Raw genomic sequence first — 20321 nt, 5'->3', positions numbered from 1 at the left:
TTGTTTATTATTCAATTACATTTTACAAATGCTCTCTATATAGGTCCAAGTTCATGTAAGCAAATATTACCGCCTCACTGTAACATTTGCTGATGGTCACAGTGTCAGGTCTTGTTTAGGAATGTAGGGCATTGCCATAGTAATTCAGCTTCCTCAAGCTGCACTGGGTCCGTGTTTCTGGTGATTAACATTAGCGTGTTACAACACAACCCTGTCATGGTGATGTTGAAAAACCCAGAATGATAACCTCAGGGGGGAAAACAAGCTCAAGGTCAGTCAGTAAATAAATAAACTCCAGTTCCAAATGAGATTCACAGTTTTACAAAACCTAAATATTAAAATAAAAATAATATAGCACATTTTATTTATCTTGTCCATGGATCACTACTCTAAATGTGTTGCACAAGCTGCACAAAGAAATGGTTCAGTAAAGCCACTGAAAGATGCTCTAGTCAGAAAAAGAAAACAAACCTATGCAAACTTTTTTCTTTTTTTTATAAATATAAACCTGAAAGGTGTGGCATGCTTTTTAAACCATCTCCTCTGACTCAATACATTGTGCAACTACCTTTTGCTACAATTACAGCTGTGAAGCATTTGCTTTATGCTTCTACCAGTGCTGAACATTTAGGAAGTGACGTCTTTTCCTTTTTTCTTCTCTCTTTGCAATTTCTTGCCAGGAAGGTATTTTGTAGACAAGACAAATATATGGGTTTAGCTAAACTATGGATTGTTGAGAGTAATGGGGATTGATTTCAAACACATGCCACACTTTTCAGGATTTTAAAATAAAACATTTTCAGAACATGTCGTCTCCTTCTACTTCACTTTGTGTTAGTCTTCCAGATTTCTTGTGACCTCCTACTATTTATTAAAAATGAAATGTACCCTCTACCTAATCGAACCTTATATGTTTTAACTTCAGTATTCATCCTCTAGCAAGGCAAGACAATTATTTCTTTGTTTCTTCATTTTTATTTCTAGATTATTTTATGAATGGCTTCCCCCCCCCCAAATGCATCTGCTGTTTATTACAGTCTTGTTTAATACAACATAATAAGCAATAAGGAACCATTGATAATGGAGTCTGAAGTTCAGCTCTTGGCTGTTTATTGTGCAAAAACACGCGTTCCTCGGCCTTCAAAAATGTCCCTGGTTCTTTCTACTGTGAAGAATTTGCATTTATATTTCTATTTTCCTTTTTGGAACAGGTAGACTTGTCTTCTGCCGATGTTTGGCCGTGTTTGGTTAAGCCCGTGTTTATTTGTGCATGTGTCTTTAAGAATATCAGTCTACCTGTGAGCATGATCTCCAGTCAACTTCCCAGTGAATGTATGGTCTTGTTAACAGTAGTTGATGATCAGTCGCTGCTTGTCCGCCCTCTGAAAGCAGCTAACCCCAAACGGGCAGCGCTGTCGTTTCTGGGTCCCGAGTGGATGGCATCTCTCGGTTCTTCCGTGGGAGCCCTCTCCAGCAGGATTCATACAGCAACAAGCTCGCTGTAACTGCGGACATAAATGGGTGTTTCTCCGGGCGTGGATTTCCACGCATTTTCCTCCCCTGTGCTTGCACAGTTTCGGCAAGTGATCGAATCAGCGATTTGGTGTTTTTTTTCCCCCGCGTTTTCTGATAACTTTGCGTTTGGACACTTAGAGCTGTTTTTCAATATTTGTTTTATCATTCGGATTTGTGTACCTCTGTTGGATATTTGCAGGAATGGTTGGCAGGAGCGCGCCGCGTCCCCCTGCCTTTAGGAAGCAACTTCAGACAGACGCCGCTCGCATGATTCTTTGAAAGAAAAAAGAGAAATATACACAAGGAGGTGATGAGCAACCACAGAGGCGGCGGAATGGCATCGAAGGAAAGGCTGTACGAGCTGTGGATGTTGTATTACACAAAGGTGAGTGCGAGTGCGGAAGAGCCGACGATGACACCTGTTGTTGTTGCTCCTCTGCCCGAACTTCAGAGTTATTCAGAGCCGATAAACGCGTAGCGATCAGGCCTGTGAGCCCCGTGGTTAGTTGTCAGGCTTATATGAGGAAATCGCTTCTTTTTCGCCTGCTCGCCTATAAACAGCGTTTATTTACCTTGTGACTTTGGTTGCGTTGTGTAAACCGAACAAGTATCGTGTGTCGTTTTCGTACATTTCCGAGACTTTTCACCTCTAGTCACGAATAAACTGCCACTGAAACACTTCTTAAAGTTAATTAGATCATGTACCTGCGATGCAGGTGTTTCTGGGACGACTTCCTGTTCCTGTTCCTACCTGGCTGCCTGTCTTCCTCACTGAAACATGTTGTAGCAGTGTGACAGTGTTCTTAAAAAATGGGATGCAAGGACTATTTCTTTTTAGTGGAATTTTTGTACCAACCAATTGCTAGCTAAAATGTGAAGTTAGTTAGCTATAATGTAGGCTCAGTACATGATCTGATAATTCAGAGTTGCCAGCTTTAGGTGTAAAACAGGGATAGCTTAGGGTTAGGGTTAGGCCATATCATGGCTTTCTGTGTTTTTAGTACTTGGAGATATTTCCCAACAGTCAAAGCTGTACTTTTATTTGTAGAAGCCTTCTTTCTGCCAGCTGTCTGGCACCATGCAGCAACAGGTGGGGAGGGGCTGCACTGTGTTATACTATTCTCCATCACTCTAGCACTTCAGCAGCTTTCTGCGTGGAGTTCTAACTACGGATGTTTCCTCTGGTACTCCATGGATGTTAGGCTAATTGTTCTCTCTAAACTGCCTTCAGTTGTTAGTGTCTGCTTGCCTACTTTGTCCCATTTTTGTCCTTGTGTTGCCCTGTGATGATGACTGCTAGAGATGGTTGCCTGGACAATGCCAACACCCCAAACCTGCTCGTAATAAGCTAGAATAGAAACTGAATAGATGGTATAACTCGGTACAGGTAATTAGCTCATGACTCATGGGGTTAACAGTTCATCAGGAACATTTACATCTGAAGTTAGAACTTGATCTTAACCAGTTTCTCAGTAAAATTGAATGCTTACTAGATCTATCCTTAAACCAGCCTCTAATTGGTACCAATTAAGATCTGTCTCTGTTTTCCCCCCTTTAATGAGATGACTCAACAAACTTGTGAAATCTTGGTCTGTTGTACCACAATTTTAAGCTCGGCAGTAAGTATGACTGGAAAACCTTTACTCCAGTGGTAGTTGTTATAAAAAGTTTGACAGCCTCTGCGTTCATGGATAAATTAGGCATAGAGCCCATTTAACTCCACAGTAGATCATCATTTATTACTCTACCCTCATGTTTATACGTTTTCTTGAAACCTAGATTCTGAATAATGATTTCTGCTTAGCTTGGCTCTGAATGGGCAGTGACTCATTTATTATTATTTCATGTCTTAGCAATCTGCTTCTTTGCCTGAGGACAGCCCTGCACTCTCTCTCTTTAGTCTCTCTTCACAGCAGATCTGCAGTTTTGATAATTAATAAATTTCATTAAGATTCTTTTTTTTATCTCTGTTGTTTAGTCAGGCCTAATCACAGCCTATGCTCCAAATTCATTTGAGAAGACGGCAGTCAAATGTGGAAAATCAAAAGTTAGGCATGTTCACTACAGTAGTAAACGTAGCCTGTTTTTACTCTTTTATTATGGTATTTACTCAAAATATTTAAAACAAAACTGCATTTTAAGCTCTGATTTCTTTAATTTAAAACTATTTGCCCTTCAGTGCACAGTTTGATGTTTGTTGCTTTAATGAGTTCACTTCTGTCTATTAGTAAGAATAAAATAGTCTCGCCTGCCAGCAGGGCACAGTAAATCTCGATTCAGGTAACCAGCCCACTCCTGTCAGAGCTTTGGTGTATGACTTCTTGCGCAACATATTATCAAATGAGTCATCTTAATCATTTTTTGGCTGATCCCAGAGGATTTCTTTTTTTTTTCTAATCTACTCTTTTATTTCCCTCTCTGCGTTTCTGCTGCATAGACAGCTGTAGGTGTGCCAAGCTTTCTGTTTGTGCAAGAAACACAGCAGCTTGTAATCTGCACTGCTGTCTTGGTCTGTTGCTAGAAAGAATCAGAGTCAAAGCGTGTGTTTGTGGTGTTTGGTGCTGAGGAGTTACAGTGAAACTCCTCTGAGTGAGAGCTGTCTAGCATCTCTCTCTCTCTCTCTGTGTGTGTGAGACCACTTCCTTATTAAGGTGAGTCTTGGCTGTCTGTCACTTTCCTCTCTCGCTGTTATAAATTAAAAGAAATGGCTAATAATGGTCCTTTTAAAACCGATAATCAACACTTGCTCTCATCAGTGTTGGTTTTTCATCTACTCAGGTGGTAGAGGTAAAGGGCATAACTCATGTCTGATGCAACCTCTTCATGTGAGTCACACAGCGTAGAGACACAAGAGGCTACAGAGAAGCAGCAGAACTGATTCCCCAGCCTCTCCTTTAGAGCCTACCACACCATTGTGTTTAGTGCTTTTGTTATCTGCCTGTTAGGTGAGTTGGCGCAGACAATCATTTTTCAACTGGACACATCCCTTTGCTGACTCACAGGTCTGGTTCGTCACACATCAAGGAGAGATTTGACTGTAGTAAATAAGTTGAGCTGCACAGCAAACCCGGGCTTTGTTGAGTCTTTTATTGGAACCGTTGACGAACCCTCAGCAGCTTCGCGCAGAGTCCCCACGGATGACCTGCTTTATTTGTTTTAGATGCACAATTTCAGCCGTTTGTCTCTTCAGGTTTTCTTGAATTTCTCTCTGTAGTGGTTTAGGACTTGAAGGCTCTCAGCCTTCATGTACTTGCAATAAAACCCAATAAAAAAAAGCACAACTTGCACAGGCTTGTCATTGAAAAAAAAAAGAGCTGTTTCCTTCAATTGTGTAAGAAATCACACACCCCTCTAAGGACTTTCTAGAACACCGACTTCTGTGGATTGTTTGAAAGACGCTCTGATGCAACGAGAGAATTTTTTCCATTAAAGCGGCGCTGAATAACAAATTATCTCTATTGATAGTTTCCTTAATGTCTGCTTTTTTTTTTTAAGCCTCCCACTTTCTTTATCATCCCATGCATCCTTCACATACTTTGGGTCAATAAATAACTCAGGGGCCACTGTAAAGATATGATGTTTACACTCTAAATGCTTCTTGAGTTTTTCCTGGGTTTTGCAGTTGAGTGCCAAAAGAACCTATGGTTGTGTTAACAGACCCTCATAGCAGAGCCAGGTTTCAGCTCTTGTTTTTAATCATGCCGGGTTAAAACCAGCCCTGCTGGCGTTGCTTCAGGAGTTTTAATCTCATTTATAATGCTAGTTTTTATGCCTTACAGGCAAAAAAAAGGCAGATCAAATCGTGACAAACTTAACCTTCTCAGATTGTGCATAAAGAAGTGTTAATATGGGCTTCTTAAGAAAGTTGGCTTTATTTAAAGGTATATAGGTGATGATTATGCCTTACTTTGTGCTGGACTGACATAAAAGTCTTTACAAAATACATCATTGTTATTGTAATGCAGCAAAATATGAAAGGTTCAGGGACTTTTGCAAGTCACTGTTGATGATCATTCCACTTCCTCAATAGAGGAAATGAATTATTGTTGCTATTTTTATCAAAGTCAAAGTCAGTTAGGAAAATGACGTGTCTATTTTTATATGACCTTTTAAATAAAGCTATAAACTTCGTCCCATTTTACCAAGCTTAGATGAGCTTTGCCCCGTTGGTAGTCGCAACCGAACAAAACTCTGCCTTATCTGCGGGTCTTTATCTGTTGGTAATTTATTTTTGAGCTGTTATTGGCTGATGCATTCACGTTATGTTGCACATCCTTAATTTAGCCCAGACAACTCCTTACCAAACAACCATTCACCTTTAGAGTTTACTTGTAAATAACCTCAAGATGTTTGGGATTTTCACTGAGAAAATGACCCAGAAACAACATCGAAACGGAGGATGAGAATAAAGAACAAATAAGCATCTTTCCTAACGATTAGTCATGATCCAAAAGATTTCCTGCTCGCACAAAAACAATCTGTGATTATCGTGTGATCTCTTACTTGAGGGGACTAATTAAAGCCCTGAGAGGCAAAGCCAGGCCACAGCGACAACCCGACTGCCACTCATCGGCACAGCTGTGAAACCGTGCCCCTCGGATCGCTCCGAGAGCTGAACAAATGACATTACTTATCTGGCCGCGTTCACCTGATTCTGAATGTGACCTGCAGCAGCAGCAGCCACCATTCCTGCAGCTTTTGATGAAAGTTGTGTGATCGAATCCCTGCCACCCCACCCCTCTCCTCCCCTGACACCCACCATGAGCCACGGCCTCCACTGTTTACCAACAGAGCCGCCAACCAGGAAAATCAAAGTCCTCTTTGCTTTCACTTGTGCAGGAAGCCGGAGCGAAGCAGAATGCCAAGCAGCACAGAGAAGCACAGCTGCTTGGCCACGTGCAAAGAAAACTGCTAAATAACACAGCTTGCAGGGTTAGTCTCGCATGCCTGTTTTAGGACTTTGGCTTTAATAGCAGCGTTAATAAATATCCCATTAAAATACCTTAATCAAGTGCTTCTTGCTCCGAGTAATGTGCGGGGAAAGAATCGGCTACGATGGCAGTAATTTTTCTCTCATGGGAGGCTAATCAATGAGGATTTCTTAACGAGTGGAGCCGGTTTTGTTTTACTTCTCATTAGCAAACCGGTCTCGCTTCCTATCTGGAATCTCAATTCTTTTTTCTTTTTTTTTTTTTTTTTACTTTTTATCAGATTTACTACTACACCCGCACATATTCCAAGTGAACATACACCAAGACATCCAGGGCAAACTCAGGCCGGAGTAGGAATGTGGCATTGACATAAAACTGGAAAGCCAAGCGTGCCACGTGTGGTCATTTGGTGGTTTAGTTGCGCCCCAACATAGTTGTAAGGCAATATTTTCCAAACCACAAAGCTTAATCAACTGCATCCTATTTTACTCTCTTAAGGGTGAGGCTTGAGCATGAGCAAATCACAAATGTTGTCATAAAACTCAAACTCTGTCGTGAGTATCGTTGAGGACTGAATCGTCACTTCATCCGTTGTCCTTGCCGCTTCCCTTCTCAGATCCCAGATACCTATTTGTCCAGATGCTGGAAAGAAAAACAATGGGCTGTTTAGCAGCTTCCTGTTTTCAGGCAGCGCAACCAGGGAGGAATTACAGTAGCATCCAGCAGAATAATATAGATTTATCGTCACTTCAAGTTTGTATACTTCCTTTACTAATATACTTACTTTTAGTTTTTATTCATAAATTATAGAAATTAAATTCTTAAATGTGTTTGTAGTTCGAGGATTGATTTTACATTTACTATTATTATTATATTTTAATTTATTTCATCAATTTGCGTTTCACTGAACATATAAATGTTTGTAATCACATTTAGTTTTATTTATTTATTATTTTGTAATTCAAATTTTTATTTCCTTCGTTGTTAACTCATCGGCAGTGTTGCTCCTGCTTTATAGAAAAATAGTTTTTCATTTAAAAGTGTGTTGGCATGCATGCTGGGGTGTCTGTCTGTTTTTTGGACATGTGTATGTTTCTGTTGAAAATGTGTTTTTAATTTTGATGGGGATTTACTTGGATTGGAGGTTTGCTGTTATTAATTTGTAGAGCTCTTTCCATTGATGCTCGTATGAGAAGTAATATATGAATAAAGTTTGAATGACTGTAAAGGAGCGGGTTGCATTTATACCAAATTGTTGCATTAGTAACAATCTGACACTGGTTACCGTTGGTTACTGCATCAGATGTAACCCCTGTTTCTACACATTTGGGAATAGAAGAGGTCACTCCACTGAGGTCATGGTCTGCAGTGTCTTATAAAGATTATGTTCGCCTTTCATACATGAATTTAGTCTATTGGTTCAACAATATACGTAATGGATTCAGTGTCTACTCCAGTTTTATCAAATTGCTTTCAATACCATATCCCTGTCCTATATAATTAATGCCAAACATATGCTTGAAATCTCATTGGCTAAATCATAAAGAATGCTCTGAACGCTGAAATTGCCCCTATTATTTTTCTCAACAGCGACACATATAGTGTCCTAACCACAGTTTCTTCTGTGACACGCTGCTCCATCACAGTTTTAACTACGTTCAGAAAGCTACGTTAATTTAATCTAAAGCAAAAGAAAGCCTTATTAGTTTCTAATCCCATATCTGCTTCCACAGCTGACGGTTTCAGTGCGCACTTCTATTAATATTTTCATCTACTGCAGACAGCAGAAGTGCTAAGTTAGTGTTAGCATTTGTACACTATTGTGATATAATCTTTCTTGTGATATAATCCTTTGACAGTTAATCTTGTGCATAATTCAGTGCAGCTCATATTAATTGTGTGCAAAGAAAACCTACAGAACTTGTTCCACTTTGTAATATCTGTGCTTTGCTCTGAATGTCGTAATTGACTGGTGCTTCGGCAGATCTGTGTCCGCGTCTCCTTCGAATTGTAGACAAACAGGAAGCTGAGACAGACAGAACCGTCTTACACTTTAAACATTATTGTAAGTGGTTAAAAAAGAAAAAAACCCTACTCTTTTGATCAACCACACACAATGTGCGCTTCCTATAATACAGTTTTGAAGACATAAATAGACCCCTACAGGGAATGAAAACAGTGGGAACTGGGTTTATTAAGACAGCTGAATAATTATCATTTAAAAAATGGCTCGATCAGGACACAGATCCAATGCTTAGCATCAGGTTAGGACATTCTAAAAGACTGTTGTCTATAGTTTTTTTTTTTTCTACCCAAATGAAAAAAACAAAAACATGTTTGTCCCGCGACATGTTTTTGATGTTATATTTACAAAAAAAAGCATAACGTGGGCCCGGATCTTTGTTGTTGCTGCAGGGAAGTTTTGACAGAGGCCTCCTACCTCCATCGCTGCTTGCAGCACAAACCAAAAGAGGAAGGGGTTTGACTAGGAAGCCGAGTATGGAGGAAATGAGCTTCACTTAAAGTGACATGTAATTTCCTGGCTGCTTGCTTGACGTTAGCAGACAAGAGGCGATTGAGTTAGACGCCTGAGTTTGGTTGAGGAGTGATGTGCAGCTGCCGAGCTGCCTGCCGTCGTCCGCTCTGAAGGTTTCACCGGAGACTGGGTTCGCTGGAACCTGGCACCCTGCTCAGACTCAAACAATGAGAGATGGACTGGCACCCAAATCAGTGCCAGTTGGTAAGGCTAATTTAACACCAGTGGAGCATAACGTCTGTCTTACTGAACGCATGTTGGATCAAAAGTTGTTTTACGGTAGTGTTCTAGCAAAGATTGTATACTGTACATGCCTGCCAGATAAGGGAAATGCCAGATGAATTGTTGCTCCTCGTGTCGTGTTCCATGTGTTATTTATGAACAGTGAGTAAGAAAGTCCGACGCGACTCATCTTCCTTCTCGCAGCCTGCTTTTGAGACGCTCCTGTGTCCCAAATCGGCAACGGTGGTGGCTGGTATGCTCATCCAATCAGCACGTTCAGGTTGCTCTGCTGCTGCACATTCTGTTGTGTAGTTTCACTTTGAAACGCAGAGCAGTTCTCCTTAATTCATCAGAGCTCATTAATTTTTCAGCCTCATATGGAGGCGTTTTTGAATGTTAAGAGTTAAGCTGTTTGCATGAAGACCCACGTTGTCTGATGTGAATTTAAGCGGCTGTTGTACCAAGGGATGATCGGCAGGATATGTTGCACTGCAGAGACTGATTGAAACCACGATAACAGGCGTCTGTAAACATCCTCGACTCACATGACTTTCAAAGGACCTAGAAATGTAGAAGTCCGCTCAACAAGATGTCCATCTTGAAAAAGTAGCAACAGAGACATGTGAGTTTTACTCTGCGCTGGGACAGATGTGGACTTTGAAAGACGGGGATGATTTTGTTTGTCCTTTTGTAAAAAATAAAAGGAAAGAACTGCCTCATGCGTTCCTCTGTTCGTGTCACATTTCTTTGCAACATCCTGTTTCAAAAACAGGTCAAAAGGTTTAGTCACTGCCATCTTTTCGGCCGCAGGTCGTCAAACACTAATGCTCAGACTAGTCATAGCATTCTCAGACGTGCGTATTGTCTCTGAATGTATTGTTAGCTCACTCTCAGCATGTGCATGTGTTGTTTTCGTCCTGCAGAAAGACGTAAGCTACCTGCAGCAGTGGCTTGAGGCGTTCGTGGCATCCTTTGAGCGGCTCATCGATGTGCAATCTCTGGAGCCTCGGAGGTGGGTAGTAACAGTTGAAAATCTTCAACTACATTGCCGCCGATTTGCATTCCCACGAGGCAGGTGCATTGACGTGTTTATGTTGCACGGTGCCATCCCAGTGCACGCCTCTCCTTCCACTCACTTTGTCCTCTGACGCCTTTCTTCCAGGCTGGAGGAGAGCAGCTCAGAAGTGCCTCTGCTCCCCAGGGAGGTCCTGGTGTTCCTCAGCACCCAGCTATGGCACAGCGCGCTCCACCTCTCCAGCGCCACCGAGCACAACGGCAACACGCCACACCCGCTGCTCCTTATAAAGTTCTTTATCATCGTCTGCAGGTGAGACCTCTAATCCTGCTGGGGTCATCTTAGAGTAACTTGACAGCTTTTGTCAACTAAGTGACCAAAACGCAACACAACATAAAATGTTTGATAATAATTGCTTAGAAATTTCAGATTCAGTAATTCATGGTGGTAGTATAAATCCTTGAACGGTAAAGTAAAAATGCCTCTGATACAAATGCTGATTGACTGCTCAAATATATGCATACATCCCTAGTAATATTTGGTAAGAGGTTAATTTGCAAGTTGCATTTCAATCATGCACTTTTTGTAGCCATCAGAAACTTTTTTTTTTTTTTAAATAATTCAGCTTGAAACAGATCAGCTCCTTTAGACAGACTGTCAAAGCTCGTTTAAATCCGCTGATGTCCCACACAGACTAGACTTTTAACCATAGTCTGGAAATTTTTAGTACGGCTGCAATCTTGGATTTCCACAGCCCTAATGTTAACCCATTTTATCCATTTCAAAATCTAATGCGATGAGTGTTGGATGTGCGATTGTTCTTCCACTGGAGCACTTGGGTGTGTTCAAGTGTCGAATTTTCAGCTGCTTAAGGTGAATCCGAAGAATTAAATCCTCCTTCCGAGGAGTTAGGCCTGCTTCTTTTAATTCGATTCACTTCATGAAAAGCATTGGTACCGATATCAGCAAAACAACCCCACAAAAAATTGTTATCAATATTTTCTAAATGCCAGTTAAGCTATTAGTTAAGGTTTCTCAAAACAGCATTCATTTCTGCCTCCTTCTAGGAACATGGAGAACATCGATCCTGAAAAGACGCCCAGCTTTGTTTTTGAAACCATCAAGCTTTTGAATTTCTGTTTGGAGCAGGTAAGACCCTTTGGAACAAAAGAAACAAGTGGTTGATTTACGACTCGCATACCAGGCGCGCTCGGCATATGCAGCCTGCGAATCCCAGAAAAGTCAAAGCAAGGCGAGAATAAACTCCGAGTGAATTCATCCTATCTGTAGCTTTTGGCATCCTCTCTCTGAAGTGACAAATCTAGTTTAGATTGAAAGACAAGTGGGTGTGTGTTTGACCTTCTATTCAAAGGACTGGAATTGTTGCACATTGAAAGACTGACAACAGGCGTATCTTGAGAACTGAGGCTGAATGGCAAATGAATGCTTGTGCACAAACCTTTTGTTTGTACAGCTAAAGAAGGGGCAAGGAGAGAAGTCATCGCTGGAGCAGGTGGTTCAGTATGGACTGGTGCTCTGCGAGAGTCTGTTTGACCCTTATCAGACGTGGAGGAGATGTCTGGCGGGGTGAGTGCGCGCCGTCTTGCCCTTCAGAGTGTGTGACTGCGTGGGAGGCGAGACTCCGTCATTGCAAAGTCTCAAAGAATACCACGTGAATATGATGTCTTACCCAATCCTCTGCAGTGTGTAACACCTCAACTTGTGGCTCCCTACGCCTTGAAAACAAACCAAACTCTGCACCAGCAGCATTAGTGGAAATCGCACGTCGATTCTTAGGCGTGATAGGACGGCGGTGACTCAAGGCTTTGTGTTTTGCAGGGAGGAGGTGAGTTTGCTGGAGAGGAACAAGTACAAGTTCTCCCCACTGGCCTTGCCTGAAGAGTTGCCTGCTCTGTTTCATGGTGAGACGCTGTCAGCATCTCTGATCTTTGCCTCACGAATCTCAACAGTCAAAATGTTGTTTTGCTCAAATGCATACATTTCTTGTTTCAATCTTAACATTAAAGAAACATCCTGATGTTTTATAAACAGTGTTAAGCTCATTCCGATCCGGTCCAACCTGTTATTGTTCAGTTAAGGTTAAAACTCAGTTGTCCTCCATCTACTTATCAGGTTTGTCATTACATAATTCCATTTGATTAGCAAGTGCTGATCTATAAGCCATGTGGGAAAGCTCGTTTTGACACAGTTTAAGTATGTACAAGTCTTTAAGAGGATTATGCTGTAATGGCAGGCTTTGATTGGAAATGTTAAGGGCCACTTATGTAACGTTTAACCAATTACGGGGGTTTGCTTTTTGAGAAAGAGGTCGCAGCAGGAACATTTTTTACAAAAGAAAAGGAAAACCAGTAGTTTTAGCTGGGATTTCAGAGTTTTATTACAGGGATCCATCCGTTTATTTCTACTGTTTTCTTATGTAGAGGGGATTGGAGCGGCAGATGCTCAAAAGCAGAGGTAACCACTGCTTAGTAGCACCACTGAAGGGTGATTTCTTGATTGGAAACACAAAAATCCAGATTTTTTTTCTCAACACCTTTTTTTTTTTTTTTTTTTTTGCTATGAACGATGTTGTGACTCAAAGTTTGCTATTTTTAGCACCGGTAAGGTGTTTAAGATAAATTTCTAATATAAGATGATAAACTGCACACCATGTAATAATTTTGTCTTTGTTTTAAAGTAGTCCACAACGTGTCACATGGTGTGATTTTTTTCTCTGCTTCTAATATGAACGGTCAATGACCACTTATTGCCCGAGAAACGGAAAAATACTTTGAATAAGTTCGTAAAGAGAATTTATACTCACCTGAAAGACAAAACCGAAAGCAAAAATATGTAGATCAGATATAGAACAAAATATTTTGATAAGCACTTCTCAAGGGTTGATACTATTGTAATATATTTTTTTCCATTATTGAGTTTAGTAATGACTCAGCCGAAAGGCATAAATTTTAAACCAAGTCAGTCTCTGACTTTTTCTGCATATTTAATTTTATTATTTGCATCTTTCAGTGTTTCTTTTTTTTTTCTTACCATCAAAACGTATTTAGGTCACTCTGTCATAAAACACATTAACCACATTGTTGTGCAAGTGTGGAGCGTTTTTAGCTGAATTTGACATTTTAGATGAAAGAGGTGAATCATGTCCTTAATAGTTAAAATGTGTTTGTGCATTCACTGTATGGTAATATCTTATTTTCTATCTCACTAATATTCATGTTGAATATTTAATTCTCTAATTGAATATTTTTGGTGTTTTTGAAATGTATAAAATCAGCTGAAATGTATTTTTTTTTCTCCTGTGTTCGTTTTTTCTGCCTCGTCTTAAATGCAGTGTTGATTTCTTTTCCGTATCCAGAGAGTCTCCAGAAGAGTGAAAATATCCCAGAGCACCTTATACTCAGACTGGTTCATCTCCAAGGTGCTGTCATCAGTGGGGGAAAGGTCAGCAACTAATCTGTATTATTCACTTATTTAAAAAAAAGAAGTGGAGGGGTTGCAAAGTTCATCTAACTTCCTTTTTTATTTATTTTTCTAGAAAAATGGCCTCCTCTCCATCAGCCCTCAGTCTGTTGAGGACCTGTTCTCCGTCCTGCGGGTGTGGTGCTGCCGGATCTCTGCCGAATCTAAAGACACGAAGCTCCCGCGGCTGACTCTGCAGTGCCTGACGGCGATGATCCACCTCCTGCATTCCAGCAGTCCCGTGGAGCGGCAGGTGGAGATCAAGACGATACTGGAGAGCTACTTCCAACTCCTCAACTGGAACCGTCCGCTCAGCAGCGACCAGGAAGACAGGCAGAGCTGGGAAGAGAGCCTGATATCGCTCCAGAGCCAAATGCTAAGTAAGAGCATCGCTTCTGCAGATGTATGTGGCACAGCTTTTTCCTAAGTGCGTGGTGAATCTCAGTCACTTTGATCAAAAACTTTGATTTCAGTATTTTAAATTAAAACACTGACTCATTACACACAGAGTAAAATATTTCAGGATTTCACTGTTGGTCATTTAGATGATTACAACTAAATACCAAAAACTATGTTTCTCACAAAATCACAATACTCGGGTAAAACAACTGAGAAAATATGTTTTTGATTCGGCTCTCGTCTTGGCAGACAGTCATTGTCTAAAGCCATGCAAGGTCATCATCGCTATACAGGATGGCTGTTAAAAGTGGTGCATTCAAGTATGTTGATGCCAACTTTAGGGGGGAAAAATCATAATACAAAAGGACCACAAACCACAGAAATAACCAAATTTTGCAACCACAGGGTACAAACTTTGACTGGAGTCTGAGCTTCAAGAGCCACCACACACACACACACACAGATGTCCTGGAAATGGACTGCAACTGTTGCATTTCTTAGCTTCAGGATCATTAAGCCTCTCCTGAACCAATAAGAGTTTCAGAATTAGCAATGTCCCAACCACCTGGATTACAAACGCGCCACGTCTTATGATCCAGTAATCATGTTTGGTGTGTTTTGGTCTGTCCTCTTAAACTTCCAGTTGGTGATGAGCACTCTGGAGGTTTGCTGTTTAAAAACCTCCCCTGTTACCACATGCATGTTACCAACTTTGCAGTTACAGCGAAGTTGGAAACTCGATGTGATCCTCTGGCTTTCCGTAGATAGAAAACTTGTTTTGCCAGCTGGTGTAGTAATCTTGATTGCATTTATAACAGGATCAAATAGGAGCATATTCTTGTTTGCTCGGGTACCTTGACATAATTTGCTGTGAATTGATGCTATATAAATAAATCCTTGAAATGTGTCACTCTATTTACTGTGTTTATGTGCGAGTTTAGCTTTTTGAATTACCGAAATGAGTTGTCTTTTTTTAATGGTATTCTAATTTATTGAGATATTTGCCCCAGAGGTCAGAAGTCAACATTTGTCATCATTTATTTTAGCTGCTGTTCCTGAGATCCTGCAGTGCGCCGACAGGCCCGTCCTGCAGGCCGTCTTCCTCAACAACAACTGCTTTGAGCACATCCTCAGACTGATTCAGAACAGCAAGGTTCGACTCGCTGCCCACCTGTGTCATTCTGCCACTATTCTTATTATATCATGTCCACTTCCTCTTTCAACGATACTGCTGCTTTAACTTCTGTCTGTAGTTTTCTTTTTTTGAAATGTCACAAGCGTTTCCTCGCGTTGCCAGTTTGCAGCCTCTCTCATATGATTTTGTTTTTGGGTCTAATTGTCAATCTCTTGTGTGTTTGCTGCATGCTTTTTTTTCCTTTTTTTTTTTTTTTTTTGCGCCCTGAAGCTCTTTCAGAGCAACAGGTGTAGGCCGGAGCGTGAGGTTGTGTGTGACCTCACCACACATTTACTCACAGATGTCAAAGCGGACCAGGTACTCCCTGCTTCCCCTGTGTGTGTGCTTAGTGTTGCTCTTGGTCTTGTCAGCAGGAAACTCAGCCTGTCTCTGTGCTATTTAAACAGGAAGTTACAGGCAGGAAGTCAGGCTTATACTCTTGTAAATAAAACAGGTATGGCTGGATATGATAACTGCCGTCAGGTTGACTCTTATTGATTTATCTTATCTGTAGCTCTAATTGAATTTATTGACATAAATCAAGACAGTTATCGGCTGAATTCCCTGCTGCAAGCACGGGCCTATAAGGGCATGTTGTGCTCATCTTTGTGCATGAAGTGGATGGTGTTTAATTAAACGTATTCCCGTGTTTCTCTTCTACCTCCTGCTTTCACATGTGACTGCTGTGGGTTGTGTGAAAAGGCCTGGCTCGTGTCCTGGAGCTTGATGTTGACTAATTTCCAGCGGTAGCTTGGGATTGCTTAATTTCTTTCTTTTTTTCTTTTTTTGATGCTTGGTTTGAATTTTTGGGTCTTTTTTGCATGCCAGGGCCTGTCTTTATTAAACAAAGAGGTGATTGTGTGGCAGCTGGTACAGATGATGGCCTCATTTCTATTTCGTCTGCTGCAATAATTGTGGTTTTCTTCTCTCACTGAGCAATGTTATTGGTGAAAGATGTTACTAAATGAACGTTGGGTGTCTCTGTTGGATGCTGTACATTTTGAGCTCTCTTCATTTTCATGTAGGTGTTGGAGAAAGGAGCAGACAGTATAACGGTCCATGCCTTGGGGGTCCTTACAGCTATAATGAGCAACTCACCTTCTGCTAAGGTGATTTCAAAGAATCAAAATGCATAGAAAGTTGCTGTCTGTTCATACATGCTCGTTTTGTTTCCTAACAGTAATGGAAGTGTGCCAGATAATTGACTCTGTTGAGCAGCTTTTTTTTTTATTTCCTAACCTATTTCTGTCTCTGGTGCACTCAGGAGGTTTTCAAGGAGAGGATCGGCTACTCCCAGCTGTTTGATGTGCTGAAGAGTCAAGGTCAACCCACCAAGCGGCTGCTGCAGGAGCTAATGAACATGGTGAAGTCTACATTCATTTATTTTTTTTAGCACAGAGTTGTTGTTTTTTTTTTTTATTGTTTTTTTTGTGCCCCAATACTGATCTGAGTCACTTAAGATTAGGCCTTTGCTGATTCTGAGTCATAATCTGCTACTATACTAATGTTAATACAATAAATGCCATTTGTCTTTTAAAAACTCAGTGGATTTAATATGCAATAAAAAAGTCTTTGTATAACATGATCTACATTAGTCTGATTGTATTTCTTTGTAACTCGCTCTGGATGCAGCAGCGGTGATGCAGTTTTTCTTGCAAATGAAAGATAAATTGCCCCAGTCTGAGTTTTTGCAGGAATTCATAAATATACTTCTCATATCTGGGTTTAGCTTTGTTTCAAAATTCAGCAGTGTTATGAGTTGACACCCAAGTCATGCATTGTTTAGTTTATTTCTAGATACATAGCTGTCTCAGTCTTCAAAACACACGTGGTCCTTCTGGCAAACGTTGCATGTGAAAAGATTGCCTGGCTTTGCTAATGTGACATTAGCATGTTCCCTCTCGGTTTTGATATTACTCGTTGCTCATTTGATTTGGAAACCGTTTCACTTCATATGTAGGTAGTCATGTGACAACAAAACTTACAAAGCAGCTCATATCTTGTTTATTAAACGGGGGACTTGCTTTGAATCTCATAGTTTCTATTGAATGTTTCTAGCTGTCTGAGCATGTTGTGCGTAGCAGGTCATGTGACAATATGTGCCTTTACATGAGGTGAAAGAAAACTTTTAAGAAAAACTCACATCTGTTAAATTGACAATATAACCTGCATCTCATGTAATACAGCTGTATAAGCCGTCTATCCGTTTCTATAAGTACTTTATAGACTCATGGGACTTTGTGAATTTCTCTAGCTGTTATCAAGTCACAGTCAGGGTTCACCAGAAGAAAGACCAAATGAATCACTGAATTTAGGCTGACGTAAGTTCACTGAAATCTTAGTCACGTACTCCCATGTTGATCATTCGAAAAGACCCTGATCAGAAACGTATCAGGTTTTGATCTTTGACCGCTTTGCTCCGTCTGTGTTTGACCTTCTGTTTTTTTTGCCTTCACCTCAGGCGGTGGAGGGCGAGCACGTCCACGCTCATCATCTCGGCATTAGCAACGACCAGCCCTTGCTGCTGCTCCTGCAGTGGCTGCCCGACCTTTCCGGTCAGAGGGACCTCCAGCTGCTGGTGGCCCAGTGGCTGGCGGCCGTGTCCGGAGGCTCCAGGTCGTGCCGCACCGTGGCTGTGGAGGCTGGCATGGTGGGCGCCTTACTGCAGGTGCTCTCGCAGCCCCAGAGTTTGGACAGGCAGTGTGCAGACGCCCTGCTGGGCCTCCTGCAGGACCTGGGTTCTCTCTGCATGAGACCAGAGGAGCTGAAGAGCCTCCTTAGACTCCTCAGGATGGACCAGGACAGCGATGCAGTGGGAGGGAGGATACACCCTTATTGCACCCGTATGATATGCGTGCTTTCAGCCATGGCAGCCAGAGAGGGCCGGGACAGCGCTCTGCAATATTTTGATCTCACACCGCCCATGGCAGGGATTATGGTCCCGACGGTCCAGCGCTGGCCAGGGAGCGGGTTTGCCTTTCACGCTTGGCTCTGCCTCAACATGGACTTCCCACCTTATCACTCCGAGTTCTTTAATAACAATAAGCATCCTTCCAACACTGACAAGGGGTCTCCGCATGACATGGGAAAAGGGCCACGCAGAAAGCAACTCTACAGGTGAAGAGGACGGACGTTGCTTTGAGGTTAATTCGGTCCCAGATGTTGTCGTACGTTTTCAACTAACGCGTTTCTTCTTGTGTAAAGTTTCTTCACAGCAAGTGGAACTGGGCTAGAGGCATTTTTCACCATGGAGGGTGTGCTGGTAGTAGCTGTTTGCACTAAGAAGGACTACATGGCCGTTGCTTTGCCTGAATACCCGCTCGTTGACTCACGCTGGGTGAGTATAAACACTCATAACACAGACGTTTGTTTTGGGCAAGTATTTGTCGTTGCTCAGCAAAGTTTAGAAGAGATTTCATTCAGTGTGTCGTATTAGTGGTACTTTTACAATCCAAGTGTCTTTTTCATACCTGTGCCGAATTTCAACTCTGACTGTGTCTGGTATACAGAGCTGTGGACGTCTGCAGCTCCTCCAGAGTTACCACAGGTGTCTTAGCTGCTTCTCTGATCTCTGTTACCTAATCCTGCAGTAGTCTTCATCGGATTCCTTATGATCCTGTTTGTTCTCCAATAGTTTCAGAGAACAACTTAGATTGAAACCAACAGGTGGATTACAGTTTAGTAGAAGTTTTACTCATTTCACTTCTGAAGGCAATTAGTTGCACTGGAATGTATTTAGGGGAATTAGCAAAAAAAAAAAAAAAAAAGCTATTGCCGACCATACATGTGAGATTTTTATTTAAAAATCCACGTATTAATATTGTTCCACTTCACAATTATTCAGTGCTTTTGTTAGTCAGTTGTGTAAAAACACAATAAATTACACCGAAATTTCTTTCATGTGATACAATTTAGAGAAAAATAACTTTTTCAAAGCCCTGTTGTTTTGTCTCCCTCCCAGCATTCAGTGGCTGTTGTCCACATACCAGGTCGGCGACCTTTTGGTCAGAACCTGGTAACGGTCTACATCGATGGAGAGCAACAAAAAACTGCTCAGCTTCGTTTTCCATCTTTTAGTGAGGTAAACAAAATGCATGTTTTCTAATCCTGGTCGACTTCAGCGAAGTGTTTCTTTTATTCTAACTCTCTGTGTCACGACCTGGCCTGACGCTGCAGCCGTTTATCTACTGCGGCATCGGCTCCGCTGGCCACCGCACCACTACCACCACCACGTCGCCGAACCTTCCCTCGTCTTTCACCTCCTGCCCGTCGCCAGAGTTCGCCTTCCCGCCCCACGCTCCTTCCCTCCTCCGCTCCCAATCCTTCCCAGCGTCCTTTGCGGGAGGCCGGTGGGGGTCTATGGCAGACTCCACGGTGCACACCATTTCAGCAGGACTGCAGGACACGGAGTGGGGATCACCGACATCTCTAGACGGGCTGCTGGGCACGGCCTTCATCTGCCACGAGGCTCTGCAGCCTGCCCAGGCGCGAGCGCTGCACGCTGCAGGTTCGTCGCACTCCGTTGCCCCACATGTTGGAAGCACTAGTCATAAATCAAAACTTTCATCGACTGATGTTTGCATACATGTTCTTCATGGCCTTTAACTTTGCTCCCCCTGTCACAGGACCCAATCACGTTCCCTTATTCAAAGCGGACGGAGAGTTGTCAGAGCTCAACAGCAAGCTGCTGCTGTACTACACTCCACAGGTAAAAGAAGCTCAGATCAACACACGCCTGTATTACACACACTCTACCAGATATTAATACTCACGTGTATTTTCAGGCTTTTAAGAGTCAGATATGTCTGGATCTGGCGCCTCATCACCAGCATGATGGCAGACTGACGGGACACAGAGTGGTCAGCTGGGACACCAAGGTTGGAAATTAATCCGTTTTCTTTTCTCTCTTAGCTTTGTTTCAAACTGAGATTTCTGTTATTATTCTGTCATTTCTGTAAATATTTTGAAATTATTTATTAGGAGCTCTAATCTAGATTCACATGGATTTACTTCCTTTCATTGTAATGTTCACTCTTTTGCTCTTTTTGC

The 20321-nt window shown here is 41.8% G+C and overlaps 1 protein-coding gene across 2 annotated transcripts in view; it reads left to right on the top strand.

Moving 5' to 3' along the window:
• The first annotated feature begins 1338 nt into the window (after positions 1-1338).
• nbeal2 (neurobeachin-like 2) overlaps positions 1339-20321 on the top strand; it is a 43541-nt gene continuing 24558 nt past the window's right edge. For both annotated transcript variants that reach the window (XM_088013955.1, XM_088013954.1), the window contains exons 1-19: positions 1339-1579; positions 1715-1900; positions 10128-10216; positions 10367-10531; positions 11287-11368; positions 11694-11806; positions 12059-12141; positions 13596-13681; positions 13776-14079; positions 15145-15251; positions 15504-15590; positions 16298-16381; positions 16537-16635; positions 17734-18389; positions 18477-18609; positions 19234-19353; positions 19449-19779; positions 19898-19980; positions 20057-20149. In XM_088013955.1, the coding sequence (XP_087870081.1) occupies positions 1826-1900; positions 10128-10216; positions 10367-10531; positions 11287-11368; positions 11694-11806; positions 12059-12141; positions 13596-13681; positions 13776-14079; positions 15145-15251; positions 15504-15590; positions 16298-16381; positions 16537-16635; positions 17734-18389; positions 18477-18609; positions 19234-19353; positions 19449-19779; positions 19898-19980; positions 20057-20149 (2790 nt within the window). In that variant the 5' untranslated portion in view covers positions 1339-1579; positions 1715-1825. The remainder of the gene's footprint in view (positions 1580-1714; positions 1901-10127; positions 10217-10366; positions 10532-11286; positions 11369-11693; positions 11807-12058; positions 12142-13595; positions 13682-13775; positions 14080-15144; positions 15252-15503; positions 15591-16297; positions 16382-16536; positions 16636-17733; positions 18390-18476; positions 18610-19233; positions 19354-19448; positions 19780-19897; positions 19981-20056; positions 20150-20321) is intronic.

The sequence above is a fragment of the Poecilia mexicana genome, unplaced genomic scaffold, assembly GCF_051168715.1.
Source record: "Poecilia mexicana isolate PSO_F unplaced genomic scaffold, ASM5116871v1 scaffold_16, whole genome shotgun sequence".
NCBI classification, from domain to species: domain Eukaryota; kingdom Metazoa; phylum Chordata; class Actinopteri; order Cyprinodontiformes; family Poeciliidae; genus Poecilia; species Poecilia mexicana.
This window is presented reverse-complemented; position numbering and strand designations above follow the sequence as displayed.